The sequence below is a fragment of the Balaenoptera ricei genome, chromosome 8 (assembly GCF_028023285.1).
Source record: "Balaenoptera ricei isolate mBalRic1 chromosome 8, mBalRic1.hap2, whole genome shotgun sequence".
In the NCBI taxonomy this organism is placed as follows: Eukaryota; Metazoa; Chordata; class Mammalia; order Artiodactyla; family Balaenopteridae; genus Balaenoptera; species Balaenoptera ricei.
The window spans coordinates 108,187,153-108,211,687 of NC_082646.1; the positions used below are offsets into that span (position 1 = coordinate 108,187,153).

A 24,535-nucleotide genomic window follows, 5' to 3' on the forward strand; every position below is an offset into this window, starting at 1 on the left:
AGTTTTTTCTTGGGGCCCGCCGATCCCGGCCCCACCCAGGCCAGAGGCCGCCTCACTGACTAGGCCTCTCAGCAGCCACTGCACTCCTCGCACGCGGATCCCCCTCTCCAGCCCTTCTTCCCCCTCCCCCGGGCAGTGGCGGTTGGTCGCGCGCAGTCGTCCCTCTCCCACCCCCTCCGCTAACGAGCGGGCTCCAGGCCCTCTGGGATTGGCTGCGCCTGAGTGCATTTTCTCTCAGCCTCTCTGATTGGCTGCAGGGCACGCGGGATCTGGGCTCCGATTGGCTAGGTCAGAGCGCCTGCGCGGCGGGGTTCTCGGTCGCCAGCCATTCCTGGGGAGGACTGCCGGCGGGTCAGACGTTTCGCCTGTCGCTGGAGGAGAGGTCCAGGCTCTCCGGGAAGGCGGCTGCGGCGGAAAAATGAAGATATTCGTGGGAAACGTCGATGGGGCGGATACGACGCCGGAGGAGCTGGCAGCTCTCTTTGCGCCCTACGGTACGGTCATGAGCTGCGCCGTCATGAAACAGTTCGCCTTCGTGCACATGCGCGAGAACGCGGGCGCGCTGCGCGCCATCGAGGCCCTGCATGGCCACGAGCTGCGGCCGGGGCGCGCGCTCGTGGTGGAGATGTCGCGCCCACGGCCTCTTAACACTTGGAAGATATTCGTGGGCAATGTATCGGCTGCGTGCACGAGCCAGGAATTGCGCAGCCTCTTCGAGCGCCGCGGACGCGTCATCGAGTGTGACGTGGTGAAAGGTAATGTGGAGGCGGGCGCGCGGGCGCGGGCGCGCTCGGGGCACTCTGCTTGTTAGCCACGCCCCTTTCCCGGGGGTCGGTCACTGCGCGGTTGGCGGTGGGGGCGGGGGGAAGTCCGCGGGAGTGAGGCCGGAGGTGTTGGGGGCGCGTTGGGTAGAGCCACCCTCCTCCCGTGCGGTCCAGGCACCATTAACCAAGTGGGAGGAAGCGGCTCTGGGTGGGTGCGGCGGCCACTGTGAGCCGAGCTACGGGGCCGGGGACGCGCCTGAGAGACTTGGGAGGGTACCGGGGGCGCGCCTTCCACTGGGCTCCTGGGCCTGGCACCGAGCGGAAATTGGGAAGTGACGGGCACAAGCCGGATCATGGAGCGGGGAAGATTTCGCCACTTCCCCACTTCCTCTCCAGAAGTCTGTCAGAGCAAGGGAAAAGGGAAAAGGTGGGGGCTGAACCCCCCTCCCCCCCACCCAAGGCCACCGTCGTGTTCCCTCTCGATGAATGCTCCCGAGCGGAAGGTAACGGGGCCCTTGGAAGTTTCTTGGGCTGGGATCTTTTAGTATTGTGTGGCGTGGGTCTGCTGATGGGTATAGTTACTCGTGGGTACAGGAGGGGCCCCTTCCTAACCACTTTGGCCTTTCAGTATTGTTAGGTGTGGCAATTCTGTGCTTTCCAACTCCCTCAAACTTTTTTTTTCCCTTTGGGATCGATTTTACATCTATAAACTAGAAACCCCGACTTTTCGCATGTGGACGAAGGCTTGTTTTATGAAACGGCCTCTTCTGAGCAACTAACTGGTCAAGGCGGTGCCCTAGGGCAGTATCCTTTTAGAAACTTGGTGATTTTGCAAGGGGGCACACTCTGAGCGGGACGTGGGGACTTAATAGTCATCTTTGCTTGAGTAGTCTAATTGTCAGGGTAGATCCCTACTTTGCCTTCGAGAAGAATATATCACCATAATTTAGGCCTGACCTCCTTTTTGGGACTTAGTTGACTTTTTCCATAGTCTGGGTTCTTATCCCTAAGCTCTTTTTCTTTTTTGTTGGCAAGATTTGGAGGTATAGCCCTTGTGTATGTGGCCAGTTTCTGTTCCACTTGGGAACAGATCAGAGTTAACTTTGCCTTGCTGTCTTCAGGGACGCAACCTGGGAGTGAGTATCTGATCCCTTGCTCCTGGTGTTGGATTCATAGCTGCTCATACCCTGTGTGAGAAGTTTTGAGGATAGTAAATAAATTTGGGAGCAGGTGCTTATTCATTTCCACCAAGATACATCGTTTGGATCATTCCTTATCCTTTCCGTAACTGGGGGAAGTGTGAGGGTTGCAGTCTCCACCACTAGGAGTAATTCCTTCTTCTGCGTTAATACTGCATTTTGTTTTCCTCAACTCAGGCTATGCAAATTCATGACTATCTGGAATCAGGCTTTCCTGCTGGGTGCTCTGATGAGGCAGGCTGTATGGTGCATGAATTTTTGCTTTTATTTAGAGTGAAAGAGTGGGAAGGGCATCAGATTGGGGCCTGGCCAGGAAATGTATATGACTCATTATGAGAGTTCTGTGTTTGATTGACCTATTACATTTTTTGGTGTGGTTCTTAGACAGGGTGGCTACTAGATTGGGAGTCTAGAAACTTGCATCTGAGGGGACAGTCTCTATGGAACTCATTGGTCGAGAAGCCTCCTTTGGGTTGGTAGAGAAAGCTAAAAATTTGCCTGAATTTGCTTGGGACTGACACCAAGTGACAGTGGGGGGGTGGGGTGAAGTGTGTAACTGCATGTGGTTTTTAGAACTCCTGGCTGTTTTCTTGTGAAAGTTAGAGTGAAAGTTTTGCGCATTTTGTCCCTTTGCGAACATTTGATTGGCAGAGATGCACTGACTTCCTTAGGGAGTGGTGGTTAGTTGTTGTTTGTAGTTATGCTGATATGTAAGAGAGTGCCTGATAATACTTTGATGTAAGGGACTGTGGTAAAGATTTGAGGATCATATTCTCCACTGATGCCTTTCTATTTGGAGTGAAGGAAAATGAAGTTTTTAAGTTGGGAATGTAGTAGAAGAGACTGGCTCTGGTTCTATAAATAGCTTACTTATTTCTTGGTCTGGGAATGGGCACTTGACTGAGTCATCTTGTGTTGGTTGTCAGGTTTTTGAAAAGCACAGAAGCTTGGCACTGCACAGGACAGCCAGTTCCGTTTTATTTCACAGGGGGAATAACGTAGTTGCTTGGTTCCAGGAGCTTAGATATGATTTGTAGAGTAAAAATTTCCATAGCAACAGCAGATTGTAACCACTCTCCACAGCTACATTCTGTTGGGTGTTCAAGGATGAAGTCTGAGAGTTGCTGACAGCTTTAGGAACCATTTAGATTTCATGAGAAGTCTGAAAGGCAGAATAGGAAACTGTTTCCTTTCCTTTGTTGTGGGTGGCCATTCTTTCCTCCTACATACAGCTCTGTAGTTTCAAATTAGAATTTTTTACTCTTCTGAGAAAAGGAAGACTCATTTTTCTGGATTCTCTTAACTTTGGTACTGGAGGAATTGTGATGTCACCAGACCATTAGGATAGCTCTGTAAATCATTGCCTGCTAGTCTCTTTAAATGCGATGGATTTCCTTCGGGGGTCACTGTTTCCCTGAACTACCTCTCTAGGCAGGTGGGTCCCTGGAGTTTGCTAGATCTTTGGTTTTTCTTTATTGTCCTAGGAGTAGTTAGGTTCCCGGGCATCTTCGGTAGGGCTAGGTCTGGGTTTAGCTGCTCACTGTGATAAGGATTAGTTAGCCCTCATGTGATGGAGTCAGCTGGACAACTTATTCGCACTTCCCTCCAGTATCAGGCTTAGAAACTCTCTGATATAAATTGGATATAATTGTATCTGATGGTTTTCTTTTTATCAGCTATATAGCTTATCTGTGTGGTCAATTGAATTGTACACATGAAATCTCAATTTTCAAGTTTCACAAGTTGGTCTCTTAATAAAACCCAGCCAAGTAGGGCGTAGGGAGTAGATAACGTGACGTCCTATTGCTCTTGTAAACCCACTGAAAGTTTTTGTTGGGTGTTTTTTCCTAGCTTATTCCAGTCCTAGGAATTTGTGGATAAGTTAACCAGGAATGTAGTATGGTTCCTTAATATTCTCTCATAGTGCCTGAAAGTTTTTTTTTTAATTCCCTTTAATCTGCCTACACTCTTGCTTTCTGCTGGCCATTGCATTCTTCTGGTGGTAGGGTCAGCTCAGCCTTTGCTTTTAACGAGATCTGGGACCACCAGCATTGATTTTTAGCTCACTGTACCCAAACTGGAGGTGAGAGATGAGAGGACAGTTCTGGTGCCCTGTGGCTAGGCCGAAAGGAACACTTTTCGCTTTTTGCAATTGGTAGATGAAGAATCAGGTTCTGGCCATAGGGGTGTGAAGACACAGTTATGATACTTCATTTTTTTCCTTTATCGTCTCTGACTAGTTCCAAATTTGCATTTACAGATGATACTGTATCTCTTGTGTTTTATTAGAGATGAAAGATCATATCTGTAGGGAACAAAGCCTGTGGTTATTCCTAGGCTTGAATGATTATCATGATTTTTATCATTATATAGCTATTTATACTTTACAAGGCATTTAAAAAAATTTTTATTTATTTATTTATTTATGGCTGTGTTGGGTGTTCGTTTCTGTGCGAGGGCTTTCTCTAGTTGTGGCAAGCGGGGGCCACTCTTCATCGCGGTGTGCAGGCCTCTCACTATCGCGGCCTTTCTACAAGGCATTTTTATCTCATTTGAATCTTCTAACTCTGAGGTGGGTAGGACAGATTGTCAGATGGAGAAATAAATTGTAAGTTCCGTAAGAACTTACAGCAAGTCAGTGAACTGGATCTTCAGCTGAGGCATTTTAGCGCCTAGCCCCAGGATTCCTTTTGCTATACCGCACTTCTGACTTCTACCTGTTGATTATTTTTATTCTTATTTGTATGAGAGTCACATTGGTGGCATTGCCGTACATCCAGGAAAATGGCTTGCTTTATAGGAACAGCTAGAGAGGGCATCCCAATATGAAAGTTTCTAGAAATTAGGACACTTGTTTAGAGGCCATTTAAAAGGATTTCTTATCAAGAATGGAACCTTAGTAATTTCATCTAGGTAATTCATTTCCTAAAGTGATGTGAGAGAGATGGGGTCCTGGTGCTTGGACTTTAAAAGTAGCCACAGGTTCAGATGGGGTTAAGTGCATGGCCTTACTTAACACCAGCATGACCTTTTTCATTGTTCTTCAGATTCTGCTTGCACCATTGTGGTTTGTGAATTTGGATGTGAACAAGAATTTCTTCCTATTACTTCCTTTCCTAAAGTTTTCTTGTTCTGTATGGTAGATGAGTAGGACTTTGAGATCAACATCCTGTCTTAGAGGCTTTCCTACCACAGCTCATTTAGGACTGAATGAGGACCTGAGGGGTAACCTGCTTAGCAGAGCCTGCTAGCTGTGGTAATTGCAGCTTCTTGCTATGAAGCTGAGAAACCAAATCTTTTCTGTGAACAGAAGCCCAAGGGGTAAGGAATACTTCTGTCTCTTGATGAGTAACCTCTGATGTAATGTAGCCTGGGGGTGGGGGGCGTGTGTGTGTGCCTTGAGCCTGAACTCAGCCAGGAGGCTCAGTTTCCATTCCCACATCTTATTGGCTTACGTGGGGTCCAGCTTCTCCCCTTCTCAGCTTAAATGTCTAGTCTTAATACACAATCCTGCCTTACACGTTGACTTCTCGGGGTAGACTGGTGTAGTGAAGAGGCATGGAGAGCTGGGATTCTGTTCCTGGGTCTGACACATGGTTTTGCGGCAAGCCATATAAATTCTCTGAGTGTGTTTGCCCACCTGTAAAATGGGATAATGATCCTTTGCTCTGCCTGCCTCCTGGGATTGTTGTGAGGCCCAAATGAGGTCCTGTGCATGGAAGTGCTTTGAAAACAGGGAAGTACTGTGGGAAAAGGGGAGATCATACTGGAGGAATTTCATGGACTGTGCATCGCAGTGTAGCTCTCCTGCCTTAATTGGACCCTGGGCTGAGACACGGGTCATTCCAAGACATAAGTGGTCATTTCCAGTGTTTGAGAGTTAAGCCTCAAAGGTGAACAGTAGTGTTTGGTGATCTTGGGATAGACAATACTGAGTAATTGAGTGATCCAGGAATGCTTTCTGCTTTTTGTCTGCTCGTTTATACTTACAGGAGATGTGAAGATTTTTATCCTGTGTTGCTGTTCATCTTTGCTCTTTCTTCTCTCACCAGGAAGTTGGGTGAGGTGGCAGGGGGAACGGGGAGAATGGGAAGAAAGCCATAGACAAAGCTGCCTGCTTGTGACAGTCAGAAGCTTTGTTATATGGGAGCCACATTTTATGACCTACTCCTGGAGAGGAGGGTTTGGAGGCCTGGAGGTAGCTGGCAACAGCTGGGTGCTGTTGGTGTGTCCAGTTTGGGACCCATCAGGTAGCATGCCCTGCCCCCCTAATTGCTAACCCTCTGTCTGCTGCTTTATCAGACTACGCGTTTGTTCACATGGAGAAGGAAGCAGATGCCAAAGCCGCCATCGCGCAGCTCAACGGCAAAGAAGTGAAGGGCAAGCGCATCAACGTGGAACTCTCAACCAAGGGTCAGAAGAAGGGGCCTGGCCTGGCTATCCAGTCTGGGGACAAGACCAAGAAACCAGGGGCTGGGGATACGGCATTCCCCGGAACTGGTGGCTTCTCTGCCACCTTCGACTACCAGCAGGCTTTTGGCAACAGCACTGGTGGCTTTGATGGGCAAGCCCGTCAGCCTACACCACCCTTCTTTGGTCGCGACCGCAGCCCCCTGCGCCGTTCACCTCCCCGAGCCTCGTATGTGGCTCCTCTGACGGCCCAGCCAGCCACCTACCGGGCCCAGCCCTCAGTGTCACTGGGCGCTGCCTACAGGGCCCAGCCTTCTGCCTCTTTGGGTGTCGGTTATCGGACTCAGCCCATGACAGCCCAGGCAGCCTCTTACCGCGCTCAGCCCTCTGTTTCCCTTGGGGCCCCATACAGGGGCCAGCTGGCTAGTCCTAGCTCCCAGTCTGCCGCAGCTTCCTCGCTTGGTCCATATGGTGGAGCCCAGCCCTCGGCCTCGGCCCTCTCCTCCTATGGGGGTCAGCCAGCTGCGGCTTCTTCGCTCAACTCCTATGGGGCTCAGGGCTCCTCCCTTGCCTCCTATGGTAACCAGCCATCCTCTTATGGGGCGCAGGCTGCCTCTTCCTATGGGGTTCGTGCGGCTGCCTCCTCCTACAACACCCAGGGAGCAGCTTCCTCCCTAGGCTCCTATGGGGCCCAGGCAGCCTCCTATGGGGCCCAGTCTGCAGCCTCTTCACTAGCTTATGGGGCCCAGGCAGCTTCTTACAGTGCCCAGCCTTCGGCCTCTTATAATGCCCAGTCTGCCCCATACGCTGCACAACAGGCTGCTTCCTATTCTTCCCAACCTGCTGCCTATGTGGCGCAACCAGCTACAGCTGCTGCTTATGCTAGCCAGCCAGCTGCGTATGCTGCGCAAGCCGCTACCCCAATGGCTGGCTCCTATGGGGCCCAGCCAGTTGTTCAGACCCAGCTGAATAGTTACGGGGCTCAAGCATCAATGGGCCTTTCAGGCTCGTATGGGGCTCAGTCAGCTGCTGCGGCCACTGGCTCCTATGGTGCTGCAGCTGCTTACGGGGCCCAACCTTCTGCCACCCTGGCAGCTCCTTACCGCACTCAGTCGTCAGCCTCATTGGCTGCTTCCTATGCTGCACAGCAGCATCCTCAGGCTGCTGCCTCCTACCGTGGCCAGCCGGGCAATGCCTACGATGGGGCAGGTCAGCCGTCTGCAGCCTACCTGTCCATGTCCCAGGGGGCCGTTGCCAACGCCAACAGCACCCCGCCGCCCTATGAGCGTACGCGCCTCTCCCCACCCCGGGCCAGCTACGACGATCCGTACAAAAAGGCTGTCGCCATGTCGAAAAGGTACTGTATGCCCCCCCGCCTCTGCCCCCAGCTGGGGCTCAGGGCAAGGGGCTGAGGTTGGCATGGGAGGGAAACTGGAGCCATCGGCCCCTCCCTTGGTCTTCTCTACTCCTGTGGGATGTCCAGAAGCTGAGGGGGGTGATGTCTGTGAACTTTCCTGGTCACCAGGGTTCAAGTGGAGCATAGTGCTCAGACTGGGGTGGTACCAGCTAGTCAGGCTGGGAAAAGTGTCACCTGTCAAGGCTGGCCCAAGTGCTATTGGAGCTGCTGCCTGCAAGATTGTGGCCCATAGTCTTTCCCACTGTCTGAAGGATCCTTAAGCCTGTTACGTGGTTGTCCTGGCCTTTGGTGGGGGTGGGTTTGAAAGAGTAGTCCCTTTGGCAGTCACTGGCTGAAGGCAGGGTGTATGTGGTGCGTCCACTCTTTGGGAAGTTGGGGACCTTGCTTTCGTCCGCCGTTCTGTTGGTAAACAACCAAGGTCTTTCTCTGCAGGGCCCAAGGGTGGGGTAGTTTGTTTGTGGTTTGGGAATGCGGACCAGAATCCACCTTGGCCAGTTCAGAAGGGGAGGTCTTCAGTGGTGGGCTTGGTTTCCCACTGAGTTGGACCAGGCTTGATTTCTTGCCCTGGATAGGGTGTTGAGCCTTCTGACAAAATCTTGTTTGTTGGAGACCAATCTGATTACACCCTCCCTATCCCCATTGGCATCTCCCCCGTGCCCACCTGGAGCCCTCCCCTCAATTGTCTCATTCACCAACTGTCTTCTTCTCTCGACTAGGTATGGTTCCGACCGGCGTTTAGCCGAGCTCTCTGATTACCGCCGTTTATCAGAGTCGCAGCTTTCGTTCCGCCGCTCGCCGACAAAGTCCTCGCTGGATTACCGTCGCCTGCCCGATGCCCATTCCGATTACGCACGCTATTCGGGCTCCTATAATGATTACCTGCGGGCAGCTCAGATGCACTCTGGCTACCAGCGCCGCATGTAGGGCCATCCTGGGACAGGGCTCCACAGGGAGGGAAGGAGAGGAGAGGTGGGGTAGGGTGCAGACGCAGGTTATAACCACTGGCCCATACCTCTCCTGTTTGCGGTTTTTCATCCCCTCTACCATGTGGGCCTTCCCCAGGAGACGATCCTTTTGAGTGTTCGGCAGTAACCTACTTTATTCCTTCGCCTCAGCAGCAAATCTTGCTACTGGCTCTAGATCTGCGGTTCCCCTCTCCCCTGCCTCCCGTCTCCCCAGGATGGGAATTTCTTTTATGTTTTTATTTTTTTCCTGGCTCCCTTTTATTTTTGTGCGCGATATTTAAGGTCGTCTGGATGGGGAAGCAACCTGCAGCTGAGGTCGGCGGCGCCTTTTTCTTTTTAGATGTGAGGGAGGCCAGGAAAGGGTTAGCTTGACCATTTCCTATGCGCCAAGCTGTGCCAGTTGTCCAGGGGGCCCTGACTTTGTCCCTCTATAGACTGTGTTGAGACTGAGTTCCTGTTGGGACAGTTGGTTGGTATATGTCCAGATCCCTACTGACCCCTGATGTTCTAGCTGATGCTGTGCGGCACGGTCCACTTCCCCATCTCCCCAAGTAGGTGGTGTTAGAAAACCTTAATTTTTTTTCCCTTTTGTATGGACTACAAATAAAACTTGGGGCGATTTGCAGTTTGGAAACCTGGTTGTCATTGTCTTGATTGCACTCAGTTTCAGAGAAGCCAATTTGACATCCAGGAGGACATGACAACTAAAGGGAGGGTGGCCAGAGAACCCAGGGCAGATGAGGAAAGGGGTTTGAATGTAGGAATTAGAATGATTTCCCTGCTGCCAGAGGGATTTAACCCATCGTCGTTCTGCTAGTCTGCCATCTTTAGGACTGGAGAGTCCGGCCCAGGTTGCTTCAGCTTGAGTTAATCACACCAAAATGCAGTAAATTTACTGCCCATTTTCCTCGCCTGTGCTTGGCTATTTTCCTTGACTTGTCTCCAGTTCAGGAAAAACCTGGGCTCCAGCAGGGTGGTTCTGGGGTTTGGCTTCTCAGGTGAGAAGTGGGAATGGGTGGCTTTGGTGCTTATGAGGCTAGTAGGTCTTCCAGGCAGTGGGCTCCAGTGAGTACTGGGGCTGGGACCTGGGAAGGAGCCAGTAGTTGGGGTGTGGGGGTCATGTCACTGTCTGGTAATGCCCTGTGGTTGGGACAGTTGGAAGCCGGTATGGGGGATTCTGGCTGTAGAACTGGTATTTCGCATGTCGAACAACAGCACAGAGCGTCCTTCCTGCGTCCTGCCAACCCCTGTCATCATAGTCACCTGAGACTCAAATTCCCTTTCTTGTTGGGTTTATATTTGAAAGTGTTATGATAGACTCCGGGAAGGGGGTGAGGTGCAAGCATAACCAAATAGGGATGCTGCGATACGCTGAGGAATTGATTGTTTATACTTTCATTCTGGGACTAGGGGTTCAGAGGACCTGAGCACAAAATAAGACAATTCCAGCCATGGACAAGACGGAGGCTTGGGCTCTATGATGGGTGAATGAAAGACTGGTTGGGTAGGGTGGTGACAGGAAACTGACTGACATTCCTTTCGGAAAGGGGGCTTTAGAAATTTGATTTGGGAGTCTGTTGGGGCAAGGTGATTTTGGGGGGGGGGGTGTCAGTCAAATGGAGTTCAGGTGGGTTCTCTTCTGCTTCCTTCACTGGTTTCTTGTGAACTTCCCTGTGACAGAGTAGTTTGCCCCAGGTGTTCTCTTCCCTCTGCCCAGTGGGCAAAAGTATATGGTCTTTGTTTAACTGTGAGCTCCTATTTGTGGATGCAAACGGGGGGTAATCTCAGGGATACTGAGGCCATAGCCGCCTCCTTGCTTTTCTTTCTGCTCACTTCTTTGCCTTCAGGTGCTTTGCTGCTCCTTTTCATTTGTTTGCAGGACTGGGAGGAGGGGAAATTTGATAGGTTTTTTGTCACTTTTCTGCAGTGAGGGTGGGGTAATCTCAGGGCCAAGCTAACAGGCTTAGCTCTGGTTATTTCCCCGGAAAATCAAGGGTTGGTTAATTGTAGTGCTGTGATTGTGGCCTGTGTATTTGTAATTACTTCTTTCTTTGTCAGTGGCTTTCTGTCATCTTTCTCTCCAGTGAGGGTTCTGCCACTGTCCCAATCCCATGGTTCCTATGAAAAATAGCCTAATGTGCTCTCGGGGCCAGTGCTGATATTTCTTTATTGCAGCCCAAGTTCTTCAGAGTGACCTGGCCTAGATGATCACTCTGCTTATTATCTTTAGGTCCTGATGCTCTTGTGGCCTCTGCTGCCAGGCTTCTCATTTAAGCTAGAAGGAGCTAAAGCTAAATCATTTGTCATTTTCTTCTTTCTTGCAGATTGTTTTAAAATTCCCTCCCTCTTTAAATTATGCCACCTGTTAATCCTATAGCCCACTCTTCATACTTTGTTTTTTGTGGATTTCTGATTTCCAGGGTCCTACAACTTGGAGACGGTTGGGTTGAATGAATGGGAGGATAGACATTTAATGTGTGTTTTGGGAGAGGTGGGTGGGAATATGCACTCCCAGTGTCCTTCAGATCTTTGCTCTTCTGATCTGTCGCCTCTATAACTTGACCTTCATTGGAGAAGCTTTAGATGGTTTATTCCTGGAACAAGACTATGTAAAGGCTTCTCCCCTCTTCAGCCTCTTCTCTTCTGCGGTTTGGACCTTGTTTCATATTCTGTCTGGGGTAGGCCTGGGGCCCCATCCCTTGTACTGGAGGTAACGGGACTATCACTGAGTGGTCAGCCTCCATGGGTAGGCTGCCTTTCTAGTCCTGCCCATCAGTTAAGCTCTGCCAGAGTCTGTGCACAGACTCTTGGTTCTGCAGTCGTTTTATCCTATCAAGCCAAGTCAGTTGACTATAATGTGGGATGACTAAGGTCATAATGAAAATTAATTTCCTAGATTAATGGACTAGTATGTAATGTAATAGGAGTTTGGGTAATAAAGAAGATAAGATGGATATGATAGGTGGAAAATTCTTATTCACCTAAATTCTATAGGAACCTTTAAAAAGATCATAAAGGGTAGAATCTAGTTTTCCAGGAAGAACAAGTTATTAATAAATGATTTCAAGTCTAGCTGTAAATCATTAGAAATATTGCGTGTCTGTAGTGCTGGAAATACAGTGTTCAGGTAGCTGAGCCCTTGGGCTGACCTAGGGAAATCGATAGTCCAGGGGGAGGGGGCAGGACCTACCTCGATGAACTAGTTACAGTTAATGAGCAATGCTAGGGAAGTGACAGGTAAGGAAGGAGAGGATGGGGCAGCCCCACTAGAGAAAACTGTGGAGATGGGATTTGTTTGATTTGAAAACTGACTTGGCACAGAGAACTACTGAGGGTGCTGGCTCTAAAATCAGGCTTCCCGAGTTTGAATCCCGGTTCTGCCGCTTATCTGGGTGATCTTGAACACGTCAGGAATTCTACCTAAGTTTTTTCATCTATAAGGTAGGGAAAATAGTTAACATTTATTGAACACATGCTAAGCATTGTTAAAAGTGCTTTTCATATATTTCATTTTACCTTTATTGCAACTCAAATGTACTAGGTACTTTTAAACCTATTTTGGAAATTGAGGCTGTAGGTTAAGTAACTTCTGAAGATCACATGGCTAGAAAGTCGTGGATCAAGGAATTGAACCAGCCATTTTGAACCATCCAGGACTGTTGGAGCAAATAACATGTAGCAAGTGTAGAGCCTCATATATAGTCACTGCTCATTAAATGCTAGCCATCTCAGAAATAAGGAGTTAGAACATTCTGGGGAGATTGGGATTGCGTAGGGGAGCACACAGCTGAGCAAAGGACTTTGGGTGTAGGTGTGAGTACAGCAAGTATGAGTAACAGTGAAGGAGGGGAATTTCTGTAATGAGTGGTACCTAGGTGTGATGTAGGCCACTGGACCATACCAGTTTTGGCCACCTCCAGTGTCAGACAACACTTGTGTCCTGGGGGTCAGATTCTCCTAGGTATGGAGAAGAAAGGTATGGAGTAGGGGACCTGCACAGACATTAAGGGGAGGCTTAAGAGTGTGTAGCTGGAAGTGGGATTGGAGGCTTAGGAAGCTTGCTGACTGGCCTAGTGGCTCCCTCTGAACATCCCTGGAGATTACTGGTTTTTAATTTGAGCCCTTATTATACCAGTAACTCATTTCTGGATTAGGAGCCAGAGTTATTAGGTATATAAGTTGTATACATTCCTAAGAGTGTGAAACAAATAGATTGCTTATTCACATTTGAGTGGTCTACACAGACAACAGTGTTTCCCCCTGAATTTGGATTTGTTTCTCATTTCCCTTTCAAGAGTCCGGGCTCCAGCCTCTTTCATCTCTTCAAGATGTGGAGCCAGAACATATTTATGCTTGGGTCTGAGAGAAAGGCTAGATGACTTTGGACAAGTTGCTTTATCTTTTAATTTAGAGGCTTGTTAACCTGATCAGAAGAATCACCAGAGTGGCCATTTGCAGTGTTCCAGACAAGGTGCTTTTAAAACATCCGATTCTCTGTAGTTGGCGTGGTAAGGTAGAGGATTTGGACCAGATATCCTTAACTTAAAAACGCTTAATTTTTAAGTATTTTGGTAAAATACAGTTGGGAAAATGAACATCAGTATGGAGACACTGGAGCTACAAATCTCCCTACCTAAAGCTTCATTTTGCAGCATTTGTCAAACGTAATCCTGGTGATCAGAAGCTGTAGCATAAGTTACCCCTGGCTTTTGGGCTTTTTATGTTTGAGGGAGACTGGAAAGTATACTAGGTGATAAGAGCAAAAGGGCTTGTTTTTAGTACTAAGTGTCCATGTTCTTTTTTTTTTTTTTTTTTTTTTTAGTGTCCACGTTCTTAAGCTGACACTGCAAATCCAAAGTCATTTCTCTCCTCTTGGTTATGAAGAATTTAATTCATGCGTTATCTATTTGTTAAGTTAGTCAACAAATATTTGAGTGCTTACCATGTGCCAGGGGCAATTTTAACATAGGATAATAGTAGACAACAAGAAAAGGTCCTTGCCCCTGTAGAACAAGTATTTGCTGGGGGCAGTGGGTGGGAGGGAGTCAGAAAATGAATGAACAAATAGGATTTCAAGTGGTGGTAAGTATTTGGAAAAACAACATGGAGTCATGGGATAGAGTTCCAAGGTGTAGCGTTGGAGTGGGGGGCTGTGTTTAGATGGGGTGGCCAGCGAAGGACCTGGAGAAAGAATATTTCAGTCTGAATGAGCTTGGGACAAAGGGGCCAGTGTGCTGGAGCATAGTTGGGGTGGGGTGTGTTAGGGATGGGGGTAGGAGAATTGTTACAGAGATTGGGAGATTCTGGCAACAACCAGATTGGGTAGTGTGAATTGAAACTTTTCCAGTTGCCATGGGTTTTAATTTAAAAAGCAGGGGAATGATTTAATGTGGTTTACTCAGTTGGGTGAGCTTGCAAAATGAAACAAATATAACTGGACCTAGAGGGCTTTCAGAAGGTAAATCAAGAATATAATTAGATCAGGGGGTGGGTGTGGGTGGTGGTCTGCAAACTGGCCTGAACTGTTATCCCGAGAAGATTTCTATTCCCAGTTTTTCCCCTTTGGACTTGGAGAGATTCCTAGTTTCATAGAGTAAGCTGATCTCATATGCTTTGGTATTTTGGAAGAAAGTTTTATCTCCAAGGCTATTAGGACAGAAATTTTGGAAGATCAAACAAAGGAGCTGAAAGGATTTCTATACCAGATGTGTTTCTCTGCGCACATGGAGTTGTGACCACCTCCCGATGATGCAGGGCCCCTCCAGAGGGCACACTTGGAGCTAACATGCAGTTGGTTTTCTTCATCACTGATCCTTTGGCCTTTATTCAGAGCCGCAGTGTCAGCATCAGGATCCACAATGAAAACGGACCAAGATTAGTGACCACTACATTTGTAAATGTGACATTTTGACATTTTTAGATTCCTACCTTTTCCCACCCTAGAATAAATTCTTGACCAATTACCCACCGTTTGATTTCTGAGTCACGTCAGGTTTTAAAATCTATTTCCATAACTTTGACTTCACCTTTCTCTTTATGATCCCCACCCCTTTTGGAGGGGCTGCTTTGAACGGTAGTATGTTCTGCTTTTGTCATCTTCACTCCTGATGATCCCTTTCCTCACTGCTTTTATCATGTTTTAAGTTCTTCCATCCCCCTTTTTAAATTCCCTCTTCAAAAGCTGCCTTGCAGAAGGGTTGTTCAGTGAATTATGGGATTATGTGAAGAAGCCAAAGGATGATAAAAAAATGTGATGAGGGAAGCCGGACCCTCTGGAGAATGCTGTTTTGATTGTATTTTGCTTATAGCTGGTTGTGACTTAGGCTCTTCCCTCTAAGGTCGGTTCTAGGAGTTTAAACTTAACAGCTCTGGCTGATGGCGCCCAATAAAATAAAACAAAAAACTTTGCTGCTCTAGTTTTTTATCAGGGCGGGGTGGGGGTGTATGCGCAATCTCCACGGTCACACAGAGAAGCCTTTTCTTCATCTTGGACCCCGGGAGGGTGGTTCCTCGAAGGAACTTGTCTCTTCGGCGCCTCCTGAGTAATGCAGCCCTCAACCGAGCCGACGTCGGGGCCTTTATACCCTAATTGAAGCTGAGCCCATTAACCGTTTTCAGAGTTCCTTTCACCACCTATGAAAGTAGTTTCAATGGGGGGGGGGGTAGCTCCGGGACTCCCAGGGCGGCAGTGCGGATTCTTGGCCAAAGGAGGAGGTTGGTTTCTTCAGGTGGGAAGCTTTGCTGTTTTTCTTACCTGGCTTCTGGGTCTGCGTAAGCTACCGCCCGCAGCACCCTGGCTGCGAGGGGGATGGCGTTTGGGACATTAGAGGGAGAAGTGTGGAGTAGAAGGCAAAATGGAGCGCACGTGGAGTGGCGAAATGTGGAAGCTTAACAAAGTTGGCGCCATGCAGCTAAACACCACCACACCGGATCCCTACCTCGCTCCGCCTAATGGCGGGCGGAACCCCGCCAGCGAAGCCCACGTTGGTAGTTCTTCCCTCACGCCGACCTTCCATCCAATCAGTGACCTCAGTTTGTCGAGAGAGGTGCTCATTGGCTTTCGTATAAACTCTTTGGGGTTACTGACGTTTCCACCTCTTCCAGGCCTCAGGTAATTGGCGTTCGTGGTAACCAATCAGGAAGAGGATCTACGGGAACGCCTGCCTTTTATTTTATTGAACGGCCAATCCGGTGGTAGGTTCACCTCCCCCTCTCTACCCAGAGTCACTGCTGCAGCCGCCGCCATTTTAGCGTTTTGTCAGAAGCGTCCGCGCCGCGAGGAAGAGCCCCTGCTGCTTTTCGTGCGGGTGAGAGACTCCGAGCCCCTTCACTGTCTTTTTTTTTTGCCCTGTTAAATCTCACGACTTGGGCTTTAGGGGTATTCTAGGGTGGTCCTGGCCTCCGCACCCGTCACTGAGAGCCGACCTCGGTGCTCGGCGTTGCGCGGTAAGCCTCAAGCAGCCCTTCCCCCACGACCTCCCCCGAGAATACCTTGCTTTCTCCCCACCTTGCCCTCTACCCGACTTTGCTCGGCTTAACTGCGTCGAGGCTTTTACCGAGATAACCGCGCTTCCCTTAGACTTAGGAATTACAACCCCGTTTCGAGAATTTTTCAAGCCCCAAGACACTCGTCTGGCCGATGAGGTTCAAGGCCCCTTCTCCGACCATGCATTTCTCCAGTTCTCCAGGAGCTCGTAGGACGGCACCCCGAGAGAGGCGTTCCCCGCTCCAGCACTTCTGTACTCTCCGAACGCCTCGCTGTCCAGCTTAAGTCACGGGTTCACTGCTTCCAAAGGAAACCCTAAAACGTAGCTATTATAAGGTCCTTTTTTCAGGAAATGGCTAATTCTTCGGTTACGAGAAGAAGAGCCAATTCATAATTTCAGTCAGTTCGGTCAGCCAAGTAGTTAGACCTTTGTTTTCTGTCTTTTTTTGTTTTTGGCGACGGAGCCGCCGCCTGGCTTGCGGAATCTTAGTTCCCCGACCAGGGATTGAACCCGGGCCCTCAGCAGTGAAAGCGTGGAGTCCTAACCGGACCTCCAGGAAATTTGCCGTCTATTTAGTAGGTAAAAAGCCCAGTACCCCCAGGGCTGCATTTATGCCCCGCTTTCATTTGCGTTCCCGTTTAAAACTATTCAGCTCTTACCAAATCCTTTGTCTGTGTCTGCTAAGGATCTGTATCACAGATGCTTTCTCCTTTCTGTAGGTTCTGTAGCTGGAATTGTAGCGGGCCTCCTTATTCCCACTTCCCTTTGATTATTATCTGGGGGTGTGCGTGTGGGGCGTCTGAGAGGGGGGGAAATGGAAATATTTGCCAGACCCAAAGGAGATGGCAGCATTGATTTTTTTTTTTTTTTTTTTTTTAACTGACGTGGGCCTGAGATCTTTTGTTAGAAATTTCATTTTTTCTCTCCCAGACTGTGTCCGAGATGGTGAAGCTGTTCATTGGAAACCTGCCCCGGGAGGCCACAGAGCAGGAGATCCGCTCACTCTTCGAGCAATATGGGAAGGTGCTGGAGTGTGACATCATTAAGAACTACGGCTTTGTGCACATAGAGGACAAGACGGCGGCCGAGGATGCCATACGCAACCTGCATCACTACAAGCTGCACGGGGTGAACATCAACGTGGAAGCCAGCAAGAATAAGAGCAAAACATCCACAAAGTTGCATGTAGGCAATATCAGTCCTACTTGTACCAACAAGGAGCTTCGGGCCAAGTTTGAGGAGTATGGTCCAGTCATTGAATGTGACATCGTGAAAGATTATGCCTTTGTACACATGGAGCGGGCAGAGGATGCAGTGGAGGCCATCAGGGGCCTTGACAACACAGAGTTTCAAGGTGAACCACCCTCTTTGGGAAGAGGGCTGAACACAAGGTTTTGTGTAGAAAATAGGCTGGATAGGAGGGGTCTGGGATAGAGATAGAGATACAGCTGTTGGATGGCTGATGGTGAGGATTGTGTGTGGGTGATGGGCTTAAATGGAGAATGCATGGGATTTAGAGGCGTTACCTTAGGCAAATCAAGTCTGGGAGAACAACCACTTGGTTTTAGTTTGGAACTCCTAGGCTTTTTTGCCTATTAGTGCAGAAATCCTTTTCTCTGAAGATTTTTTCAGTTGTTTTGTCTTTTTTGGGGCGGGGGTAGTACAGCACCTAACAGTGTTTCACTCTGAAATTTATTGCCTCAGCACCCCATGTGTTATTTTGTATGTGGAAGGACCTGGCAAAAGCTGGCTTAAGCCACATGTTTAGGAGCAAAATATCTGTGAAGCTCTCCCACCTCATCCCAATTCATGGCTTCTCAGTAAATATAATTTGTCGTTAAACAGGTCTTTAGAGAACTAGTGTTTTTAAATTGCTATAGCTCTTACTGCTTTTCTGTTATGCTTGCACCAAGAGGTTCGGTTTGGAGGACGAGGACACTCTAGAACTGAAGGCTAATTTCAGGAGTTTCTGAGGAGAAGGTACTGGGATTTGGGGGGCGATAACGGCAAAGCCGTTTCACTGGTTTGAGGAGTGAGCTCTAACATCCTTGGTGAATAGAGCGTTTAGATGGGTGTTAACCTTGGAGCCTTGACCAGATTAATAGTGTGCCTGGAAGGCAGCATGAGTGATGCTGTGGATAGACATTTTATTTTCTTGGTTTAAGATCTAAGCTCCTGTGGCAAGGGTGGCAGTTGTGGAGGGGGTGGTAACCATGGTGAGTTGCTAACTCTTATTCTTCGTCCACCCACTTTGGGTTCCCAGTGTCAAAGCCAGAAAAGAGCCTTTCCCCTTCAGTGTAACTACTTCTAAATTATGGAGTATTCCCACAACTCCTTGTTAACATTTTTAATCTATATTCCAACTTTTTTCAGCCGGAACAAGGTAGTGGCTGCTGCTTCTCCTGAGCACTCCTCTTCTTAAGAGTCATTTCAGCTCTCTTTGATGTTTACTTAAATTGGACCTTCTTAGACCTGGAAGTCTGATCATCATTTCCCCCAAGTTAATGGTGCCCTGTGTCATGGGTATTGCTGTGCGTTATTAAAGAAAAATGTCACAGGTCTCTCAGGTCTGGTTTTCCTTTTTTAATTGGTAAGTTGAGAATTATTTTGTGTCAACAACTTAATTGGGAGCAAAGGCTGCTCTGGTGGAGGGTTTATGATATCTAATTTTTGGATACTCTTCTACACTTTAACCAAGTCATAGAAGAGGTGGTGGTTTCTCCTTGTAACAGTTAACACGTGTAAGGGAGGGAAGGATATTGTGAACTGATACAGGACACATCATACTTAGAGCATAACTCTTGGTATCTGAACTCTAGGCTCTTTGATGTTTAGTTATTTTTGCTCTGTTTTCCTTACTATTAGTCATTCTCCTTAGCACTGTCTAGTACAGTTCTATGTGTATATAGAGTAGCGGTATTTATTATGGTGGTCTTTTTCCCTTTCAGTTTCTCAGTGTTGGGGATATTCTTTTTATTGTTCACCCATTTAAGGAACATCCATTTTAGATATTTTTAAAGACTTAGCTTCTTTTTCTGACTTTGGAATTTTTTCTGGCAAATCTTTAGGTCAGGACATTTATTAATGACCTTTATGTCTTGAAGGGACATGGTTGGTTCCTTGGTTGCCCTTACTTTCTCTGGTTTTGTTAGGTGCCAGAGTGGCCACTTGGACAAATGCGAGGGACACGGGTTAGCACTTAAAGCACTTAAGTACTTAATTGCACATCTTAGCTTTTAACTGGCAACCTACACTTATCAGATAAAATGTTTAAACCGGGACTTTTTTTTGATGTTTTGGTCCTTTTCCCTTTTTTAGTCTTCTAGAACCTAACTTTAATTTTGTAGGTGAAATTGTATATTTACCATTTTCTATGATGTTAGTTGAGTAGATGACCTATCTGTTAACTCCCCTGGTTCTAAGCATTCACTTCTTCGCCATCTGCATGCTTGGGTGCATGATAGCCATTTATATTGGAAAGGTTTTGCAGGAGTTTTGCTTACTATTAAAATGGTAGATCATGTTAGGTGGAAACTGCTTCTGTGAAAAGGTTTAAAAACTTAAACTTTTTCATTTCCAGAATACAAATTGTAATTTTCAGCAAAAACTAGTATGAAGTGCATGTTCTTAGGATCTTAGATCTCTAAAGGAGGAAAAGTACTTTAATCTTGCGAACATGAACAGTTTGATACACTAACATTATTGGTCATTCTCCACTTTTTTCATCCCCCCTTTTCTTCCACATTTTTCATAATACTCTTTCTGAAAATTCAGGCATCTTGTGAACTGCCTGCCCTGTTTTGTTTGACCGCCTGTTATAAGGGGTCACTAAATATTGTAAAGAATCCCTGTTAGAATGAATATCAGAACTAACAATTTAAAGGACCCAGTTTAGGGGGAAGGCAGTCCTTCAACTCGTATTTCACCCCTCTTCCCCCATTCATGAGTGTTTTTCCCAAAAGTCTTGAAACTTGCCTACTGCACTCAGCCACGGATCAAGTCTGGATTACTATCAATGGTAACTTTAGAGTCCTACTCTATTCTGTTTGATTTTGGGGTGGTGTGGGTGACTTGCCTTTGCATTCTCCTGCGTACTGAATTCAGGAGTCTGAATAGTGAAGATTGGAGGTGTCAGAATGTTGTGGAGCACTATTATTGTGGTTTCTTTTGACATTGGGCCACTGTTCAGAGTAGTTTTTGTCCACAGTTACTTGGCAAAGGATGAAATGCCTATTTTTGAGCGAGCGTAGTTTCTTTCTTAAGCATTAAACTGGTGTTAGAGGTGAAACATTTCTTCATTTAATTGATCTTTGCTTGAAATCAGGTCATTATACTGAATTTATACTGGACCTTTAAAAAAAAAAATCTTTAAAATGGCGATGAATCCTGCATTAGAGTTGTCTAGGTAAAGCCATTGCTATGACCAGTGTCTGGGGTAGGGGCTGGGGCTATGACTAAGAGTGATAGCAACCCTTCTTGCGTCTGTTTCTTCAAGGCAAACGAATGCACGTGCAGTTGTCCACCAGCCGGCTTAGGACTGCGCCCGGGATGGGAGACCAGAGCGGCTGCTATCGGTGCGGGAAAGAGGGGCACTGGTCCAAAGAGTGTCCGGTAGATCGTTCGGGCCGAGTGGCAGACTTTACCGAGCAATATAATGAGCAATATGGAGCAGTGCGTACACCTTACGCCATGAGCTATGGGGATTCATTGTATTACAACAACGCGTACGGAGCGCTCGATGCCTACTACAAGCGCTGCCGTGCTGCCCGGTCCTATGAGGCAGTGGCTGCTGCAGCTGCCTCTGCGTATAATTACGCAGAGCAGACCCTGTCCCAGCTGCCACAAGTCCAGAACACAGCCATGGCCAGTCACCTCACCTCCACCTCTCTCGATCCCTACGATAGACACCTGTTGCCGACTTCAGGAGCTGCTGCTGCTACAGCTGCTGCTGCTGCAGCAGCCGCTGCTGCTGTTACTGCAGCTTCCACTTCATATTACGGGCGCGATCGGAGCCCCCTGCGTCGCGGCCCAGTCCCCACTGTTGGAGAGGGCTACGGTTACGGGCATGAGAGTGAGTTGTCCCAAGCTTCGGCGGCCGCGCGGAATTCCCTGTACGACATGGCCCGGTATGAGCGGGAGCAGTATGCGGATCGGGCGCGGTATTCAGCCTTTTAAAGCTTGAGGTGAGAGCGGTGGGGTGTCCCTTGTTCTGGTTTTGCCATCACTCCTGCAGCCTAAAGGCTCTAGTTAGGCTGCCCTGCTTGCTTGCTTTTGCAGGGTTAGGGTAAGGTTGCTAATGGTTCAGAGGATAGGGAGAAGTCCTAACTACTTTCTGAAATACATAAATAAACATCCTTATTCCTCATGGCTGTTTTTCCAGGGCTCCTAGTCCTGGGAGTCAATCTGATTCCATTTGTGCCTGGAAAAGCAAACAGTGGTGTGATGAATCTTGGGTCACACCTGTGTGCTGTAATTGACCCAAACCTGGAAACCAGACATTCAGACCCAGGTGTGCTGTTTCTCAGAGCCTTCGTTGAAATTCCTAGGTGTGTGACATTACTAAGGTCTGCAAGGTTCCTGTTCTTCATGCTGTGTGAAAGGTCTGATGGTAAGTTGGGGCAGAGAGGAGTAGAAAAAGATATCTTTCAACTTATAAAGTTGATTTCAACAAGGAGTCTGGGGCATAGGCTCAAATTCAACTTCTCTGCTCAGTTCACATTCATTCCCTGAGCTGAATAGAATGCCTACCCCATTGCTTTATCTTTGAATCTGTCCTGTAAGAGCCCATTTACTTTGTTCAGTTTTGTTTTTAAACTGTCCCCACAGTATTAGATTTGACATTCTCTCCACTTCTTTAAGGTATATAATAACGTAAATATGTATGCACCCTGTTAATTCTACTCTTCTTCAGTAATGTTGAAATCCAAGGTTGGGAGCTTTGCCTTAAGCACATCACTCCCTTCATCTTCCCACCAGCTATGAGCATGTAACACTCTTGAACCACCAGCTCTACCTTGAGTCCTCTGGCTTTTTCCTATACATTTTGAGCCTAATGATCCATTTGGCTCTACTTGAGTGTATTCTCTTCTGATGCTTGCCAGCTTTGGGCTCCAGGTGTTTGAGATTGCTGTTGTATTAAAGGGTGTCTCACAACACCCTTTGTCTTGAGTAGCTCCCATTGTGTCCCAGACATTACCATTGGTCTGTAATCCTGTAGTAACAGGGTGGGTGATACTGTCATCTTTTCCGTTAGGGCAGAAGGTATGTGACTTGCCCAGGGTTATTGGATAGGAAATCACTGATAGGGCTGGAGAAGAAACTTGAGTGACCTGATGTGTAGCTTACACATGCCCTCCAGTATGTTCTTTTATTTTATTTTCTTCCCTAGGCAGAGTTGGACGCCCTCAGGTCTTACAGCTTGTTCAGTTAACGCCACTTTTTCCTAGACCTTAAACGGTTTTTAACTTGGAACTCCAAGATTCAAACATACTTTTTACTCCCGGAGAGCTAAGAGCTAATTGGAACCTTTCCCTTTTTCCTGCCCTCCAATGACAGTTTGTAAATGTGGAATTGCCTTCTCTGAGGAATGCTAATGTGCTAACATCAAGAGAAATGCAATGTCTGTCTACTCTCGTGAAAGAAAATTTGCTATTTAGTTTAGAGAAAGGCCAGTCTGGGATTGCTTGAACCCTTCCCAGTTACTGTCTGGCCTTCAAGCTCTTTTCACTTTAGAGATTATTATGATACTATGGATGGATACAAGTAAACTTAAAAGGAGTGTCAAGTTACCGTACTTTGTAAAGATGTTCTTTGAAGTGTAAGTGGGAAAGCCCTTGTGAGTTTTGCTGTAAAGCCCCTGTATTGTGCTCTCTTTCAGGTGGGATGTGTGTGGGCTGAAATTCCGAGCTGCGGTTGTGCATGAGAATACACCCTTCGTGGTACCCCATCTCCGGGACGTTCTCAGCTCTGTGCGTTCAGTCCCCCAGGAACCATGGACCTTAATTTACCTTGTTAAGTTCAGACCACCTCTTCTTTCCTCTCTCCTGCCCATTTCCCTGTTCTTTCTGTCCTTCAATACTTCTGTAGCTTCCCATCATGTTCTGTTCTCCCAGCAGGCCTCATTGCGTGCAGAAACTGGTGGGGGTTGTGCTGTATCCCCACCTCCTGCTTCCAGTGGGTGTTGTGAGAGTGTCACTGCTCCTGAGTCTTTTTGACCCAAAGGCTTATGGCAGGTAGACACATAGAGTTGGATCACTTTTTTCTTTCCGGTGAAATAAATGGTTTTTCAACTTAGGGAATGTGTGCTTTGAGAGAGTTCTTACTTGGGCTTGTGTCTGGGTTCTTTATTTGTCCCTGGAAGAGAAGGGGAGGGTGTAAGGTTTGACATTCAGTTCTGGGTGAACATCACTGCAGTTATTTTCTTTATTGTAGATAGGATTTATAGGTGCCAAAGGTAAAAGAGGGCTTATATAGAAGAACCCAGGCAAGCAGGCTTATTCCATTAAAGACTTTGTCTCTGATACACCTTTGTTATAAAACCATCAACTTACTGGGAGTTTTGAGATGTGGGACTTTTCCCTGCTTGAGAAACAATTGTCACCCACCCCTCACTACTACCATTCCAACCACCCAGTCAATCAGTACATCTAGTTTGACTTACTTTCCAAGGAAGAGGTCTAGAATAAGGAAGGGTTTGAGGGAACAGGAGGTCAGCTTTCACTTCGTGCCATATGGAAAATTAAGTTGTGGCTCCAACAGCATTCTGCTATTTTCCTAGGCCAGTAAGCAACATTTTTTGATAGCTTTCACCATCTATTTGTACAGTTCTGCCAAAATCCAAAGAATTCCTCTGTGGCCCCACTAGTACCTCATTTCCTTTAGAATGATAGGCATAGAAGAAGGACCCAGAAGTGAGCTTTAGATTATTTAACAACAAGGATGGGGGTGAGTACAAGGAAGAGCCACTGCGTCTGCGTCTTAGTTCCATGCTTTTATCAAAACAGACTGTCTTGCAGATGTTTTTTGTCTGTACCTTCTTGCTCCAGTTTTAACATATATATAGTGGGGTTGTGTCTGGTTAGGGCATTTCCCAGCATCATTCAACAAATACTCAGCACTTACTGTATGCCAGGCATTATGCTTTTTAGGAAAGGTGGGTTGTGGTAATGGGAGATAAGAAGGAGCTGGTTTTTAGTTGGGTAGTCTCAGATTTTCCTACTTAATGTTTCTGTCATTCATAGATGGCTGAGATGGGGATAACTATGAGTACAACTTGTAATTTATTGGATATTTG

General features: G+C 47.4%; 2 protein-coding genes across 5 annotated transcripts; both read left to right on the top strand.

Moving 5' to 3' along the window:
- Positions 1-312: 312 nt before the first annotated feature.
- On the top strand, positions 313-16,062 carry RBM14 (RNA binding motif protein 14). 4 transcript variants are annotated; one of them, XM_059932092.1, is made up of 3 exons: positions 313-755; positions 6,266-7,730; positions 8,507-9,389. In XM_059932092.1, exons 1-3 carry the CDS (start codon positions 419-421, stop codon positions 8,712-8,714), a joined length of 2,010 nt encoding a protein of 669 aa, XP_059788075.1. In that variant the 5' UTR covers positions 313-418; the 3' UTR covers positions 8,715-9,389. The 4 variants fall into 4 exon arrangements, with proteins under 4 accessions (XP_059788075.1, XP_059788076.1, XP_059788077.1 ...); XM_059932093.1 differs by having other exon boundaries at positions 313-494; XM_059932094.1 differs by having other exon boundaries at positions 6,266-6,376; positions 8,507-8,624.
- Positions 16,063-16,207: 145 nt separating this feature from the next.
- Positions 16,208-23,535, top strand: LOC132371014 (RNA-binding protein 4-like). The gene is given in 5 exon segments (XM_059932096.1): positions 16,208-16,821; positions 17,173-17,596; positions 20,738-21,042; positions 21,044-21,425; positions 23,120-23,535. Coding segments are annotated over 3 exon segments (1,098 nt in total). The 5' UTR covers positions 16,208-16,821; positions 17,173-17,184; the 3' UTR covers position 21,425; positions 23,120-23,535.
- Positions 23,536-24,535: the final 1,000 nt, after the last annotated feature.